The 4,554-nt window shown below is 57.4% G+C and overlaps 1 protein-coding gene across 1 annotated transcript; it reads left to right on the top strand.

Annotated features, from left to right (window-relative positions):
• Window positions 1-3,321: 3,321 nt before the first annotated feature.
• LOC113961929 (gastrula zinc finger protein XlCGF7.1-like) lies at window positions 3,322-4,554 on the top strand (the record flags this gene model as incomplete). Its single annotated transcript, XM_027672635.1, has 3 exons — window positions 3,322-3,358; window positions 3,548-4,018; window positions 4,187-4,554. Coding segments are annotated over 3 exons (876 nt in total), but the record flags the coding sequence as incomplete, so codon positions are not given.

Here is a 4,554-nt window from a genome sequence, read left to right as displayed (position 1 = left end):
CTGCAGAACCAGGCATTTCTTTGCTTCCCACAGGGTCGTTCCCACCCCCAGAATGGAATCTGGAGGCAGCAGGATGTGCACAGTGCTCCCATTTCCTACAGTGCAAAGGGGCTGCAGAGAATGATTCCCCTGCTCTTGCAAATCTGCCAAAACCTGCAGGGCACAGAAGTGGGAGCTTCAGGAATTTGGTGGCTTTGGGAGTGGAGCTAACAGGGTATTGAGAGGAACATATCCCTCAAATACAATCTCTGTGCATACACAATATCTGTCTGGACAGGCAGATAAAGCAATAATCAGATATATTCTGTATCATATATATGGCACATATTCTATAGAATCCATCTTTCGGTGTTGTATGATAGATCTGTAAGATATTACAAATAATAAGCAATAATAAGGCAAGTGTCCTCCTTAGGGACACACACTTCAGAAGGGAACTTGCACTTGACCCCCCCCTCTTCAGCTTTGAGCCCCCCGGTGCCACAGAGGGGGACAGAGCTCCTGTGGAACATTCTATTCCACTGACACAGAGCAAGGAATCAACCCAAACTATTGCCTGGGTTTGTTCCCTGGGGGTCTCTGCAGCAGCAAGCCCAGCCCCACACTGACTGCTCTGGGCTGTGCAGGCATTTGTGCTTCTGCCTGTCTCACACACACACACAAAAGTCTGGTGTAGTGCTGCCCTCAGGAAAACCCCCCCAGCCTTGGTCCAGCTAAAGCCGTGGAATTTGTCTTTGTTTCCCTTGGGTTCAGGGTCAGGCTGTGCCTGTGTCCAGCCCAGAGGCTCAGAAAAGCATTTCTCCCGTCCCACTGCAATCTGCTGCTGCAGACAGGACCCAGGCACTGGTGGCACTGGGAGTGAACAGCAGAGTGTTTCCAGGGGCTCTCTGAAGGAACACAAGTGTCCAAAGAAACCAGCACAAGTGTCCACAGAAGTCCCAGTCCTTCATCCCTGAATGAGCTCATTCAGCCCAGGAAAAACTGTCTAAGTTTTATTTCCATGGAAGGAGCTTTTTCCCACTTGAACACCAGTTTGGTTCCAAACCAGTTCTTTGATTTCCTCCTCCCAATTTCCCTGAAGGACACTGACAGGGACCATGGACGCTGAGAGGGATCACAGAGTTTGTCCCTTGTCCATACAGCTCCTGCTGTTTGGCAGCACAGGAGAGGTTAATTAGAGCCCAGGCTCCAATCCCAGGGCACCCATTGGATCAGCACTTGGGGATACAAACTGACTTTGGGCTCAGGATGCAGCTGCGAGCAGAGATTTCCCTGCGAAGGCTGCAGTGAGTCAAGCTCTGGAGAGGAGATTGTGCCCCATGGATGGGATTGCAGAGGCTCCCTCAGGTCCCCAGCATGAACCATCACTCTCTGCAAGTCCCTGCCAGGAGGTTGTAGCCAGGTGGGGGTGGGGCTCTTGTGCCAGGAAGCAGCAGTAGGACAAGAGGGCTGGGTCTTGAGCTGTGCCAGGGGAGGTTTAGGTTGGATATTAGGAAGGAATTTTTTGCCGAGAGAGTAATCAGGCCTTGGAATGGGCTGGGCAGGGAGGGGGTGGAGTCAGCGTCCCTGGAGGTGTTGAAGGTGAGAGTGGATGTGGCCTCAGTGCCATGGTCTGGGAAGCACGGCGGGGTTGGATCAAGGGTTGGACTTGATGATCTCGGAGGTCTTTTCCAACGTGGCTGATTCTGTGATTCTCTGATTGCCATTCCTATGGCAGCACAAGCTTGAGGCTCTATCCCCAGGGTGATAGAGATGTCTGTCCATATCTGTCTGCAGGGTTAGTGTGTAAATGTGTGGTGTTAGAAAAGCAGGCTAAGTTCTGGGATAGTTCTAGAAGGAGAAAGAAGCCCAGAGGCCAGTGCAAGCAGGCAGCCCTCAGCTTGCACATCATGTCCCCTCCCTGCAGGTTCCTGTCCTTGAGCCCAGGCCCTGAGGTGAGGCTGAGAAGTGGTGCAGAGGTGAGCCCAGAGCTGTCCCTGAGGTGAACCTGAGAATAAGTGCAAGGCAGAGGTGCTGCTGAGGAATGAGACCCCCGTGGTGGGGAAGAAGGAAAAGCTGTGAATGCCCATCCCCAAGAAGGTGCTGTGTCCATCCCCTGTGTGCCAGGTGAGCTGGGGCTTTGCTGCAGAGCTGCGGGCGCTGATTTGAGCGGCTCCAAGTGCTGAGATGGTGGCACCCAGGAACACAAACTGTGCCTGGCCACGGAGCCTGCAAGGAGGAGCAGAGACAGCTCTGGCAGTGTGGGGGGCCAGGTTGTCCCTGTGCCTTCCCCTGCAGGCCCTGGCTGTCCCTGCTGGGCCCCTGTCCATCCCCATCAGGTCCCTGCCCGTCCCCCCTGGGCTGAGCTCCCCCCAGGAAGTGCCGTGGAGCTGAAGCTGCTGCCATCCCCCCCCTGCAGCCGCTGCCCCAGCCAAGGGAGCAGCAAAGGCAGGGCCAGGAGCAGAAGCAGCAGCAGGGGAGCCCTGGGGGGGCCGGGAAGCTCTTGTGTGGGGCAGGAAAGAGGTGCTGGGCACGAGGCCGGGGCTGTGCTGAGCAGGCCCAGCCCTCACATCCCCCCAGCCAACGCCGGCTGCCATCAGAAGTGGTGCTGAAGCCTCTTTCAGCCCAGCCCCAGGTGCAGTTTTCTCATCCCCTCACCGAGTGCCCGCTCCCCCAGCCGGCACTGACCAAACAGGGCGTTTGGCACACTTGGTCTTGTGGTTTGGAGAAACAGCTCCAGGCTGGCAGGGGGCCAGAGAACCTCGAGTAACAGCCCTGGCGAGGTGCCCGCACTGGCAAGGGGCCAGGGGATTGCTGCTCCACGGAACTGGCTGGAGCTCTGGGTGAACCTGAGCTGAAGGGCCTGTGACCTGTGGATGAGTCCAGGATGTAGCAGAGACCCCCCTGCAGCCCGGGAGGAGCCCACACCGGAGCAGGGGATGCCCAAAAGAGACCGAGAGCCCGTGGCAAGCCCCTGCAGAGCTGAGGGAGCAAAGCCCTGGTTTCCTGGGCTGCCCCCCCACCCCAGTTTGGTTTTGGGAGAGATTTTTTGGTCTAATCTTCATATTTTGGAGTATTTTTTAGCTGAATCTCAACTTTTTACAGTTTGAGGGGGCAGGGGTCTTCCTGCTATTTCTGAGGGTTTTTTGCCTGAATGTCGGTGGTTTGGGTTTTTCTGGGCTGAATCTTGGTGTTTTGGAGGTTTTATGGACACAGGATGCCCGATGAGTTCTAGAGAGGGACTTGGGCAGGAGGAACCCCCAAGCCAATGCGCTCAGCCCTTGTTTTCTCTCCCATCAGGATTTGTCCTTCCCAAAGCTTGGGCGGATGGAGGAGGAGGCTGCGAGGAAGAGGAAGATGCCTCGGGCCCCCCAGGCAGGTGAGGAGGAAGTCAGTGGCCCTTTGGGCGGGTGTTGTGCTGGCTCTGGCAGCCGAGCATGGCCCCCGGCTGCAGGACAACCCCGCTGCCGCCGCCGTCCTGCCGGGGCTGGAGTTGGGGAGATGTCCTTGGCCTTCCCTGTGGGCCGGAGGCAAATCCCCTCCCTGTCCTTCTTGCTTCCTGCCCCAGGCCCCGAGCTGAGGACAGAGAGCCCAGAGGACAAATCCCCCCGTGAGACCCTGGTGGGAGAGGCCGTTTTGAAGGGCTCCACGGCGCAGGAAGGCAGCGGGGAGGAAAAGGGCTGGAGATCCCCCCACAGGAGGGGCTCCAAAGCCAGCCCAGGGTGCTCTGAGGAGGAAAGACTCAGCCTGTGCCGGGAAGGTGCCCGGAGCTTGAGCCATACCTCTGACCTGGTGGTCCCTGAGCAGCCTCCCAGCAAGGAGAAGCCCTTCAGGTGCTTGGAATGTGGGAAGAGCTTCAGGTTTAGCTCCCACCTGATCCGACACCAGCACATCCACAGTGGAGAACGGCCCTACACGTGTGGGGAATGTGGGAAGAGCTTCAGTAACAGCTCCAACCTTCTCACCCACCAGTACATCCACAGTGGAGAACAGCCCTACACGTGTGGGGAATGTGGGAAGAGCTTCAACCAAAGCTCCAGCCTGAAACGACACCAGCGTATCCACACTGGGGAACGGCCCTACACGTGTAGGGAATGTGGGAAGAGCTTCAGTGACAGCTCCACCCTCCGCTCCCACCAGCGCATCCACATCGGGGAATGGCCCTATAAGTGCTTGGAATGTGGGAAGGGGTTTCAGACCAGCTCAGATCTCCTGAAGCACAAGCAGACACACACAGGGGAGTGGGCCTTCCACTGCGCCGACTGCGGGAAGGGCTTCAACCGGAACTCCACCCTTGTCACCCACCGGCGCATCCACACTGGGGAACGTCCCTACAAGTGTGGGGAGTGTGGGAAGAGGTTTAAACGCAGCTCACATCTCCTCGTGCACCAGCGGACGCACACGGATGAGAGGCCCTTCCGCTGCACCGACTGCGGGAAGAGTTTCAACCAGAACTCCAACCTCGTCACCCACCGGCGCATCCACACTGGGGAGAGGCCCTTCAAGTGTGGGGAGTGTGGGAAGAGCTTCACCCACAGCTCTGCCTTGACCAGACACCAACGGACCCACCAGTAA

This window comes from Neopelma chrysocephalum, unplaced genomic scaffold (assembly GCF_003984885.1).
Source record: "Neopelma chrysocephalum unplaced genomic scaffold, ASM398488v2 Primary Assembly neopelma1_97504, whole genome shotgun sequence".
NCBI lineage: Eukaryota > Metazoa > Chordata > Aves > Passeriformes > Pipridae > Neopelma > Neopelma chrysocephalum.
Note: the sequence above shows the minus strand (reverse complement) of the source record. Positions and strands in the feature narration are given on the sequence as shown.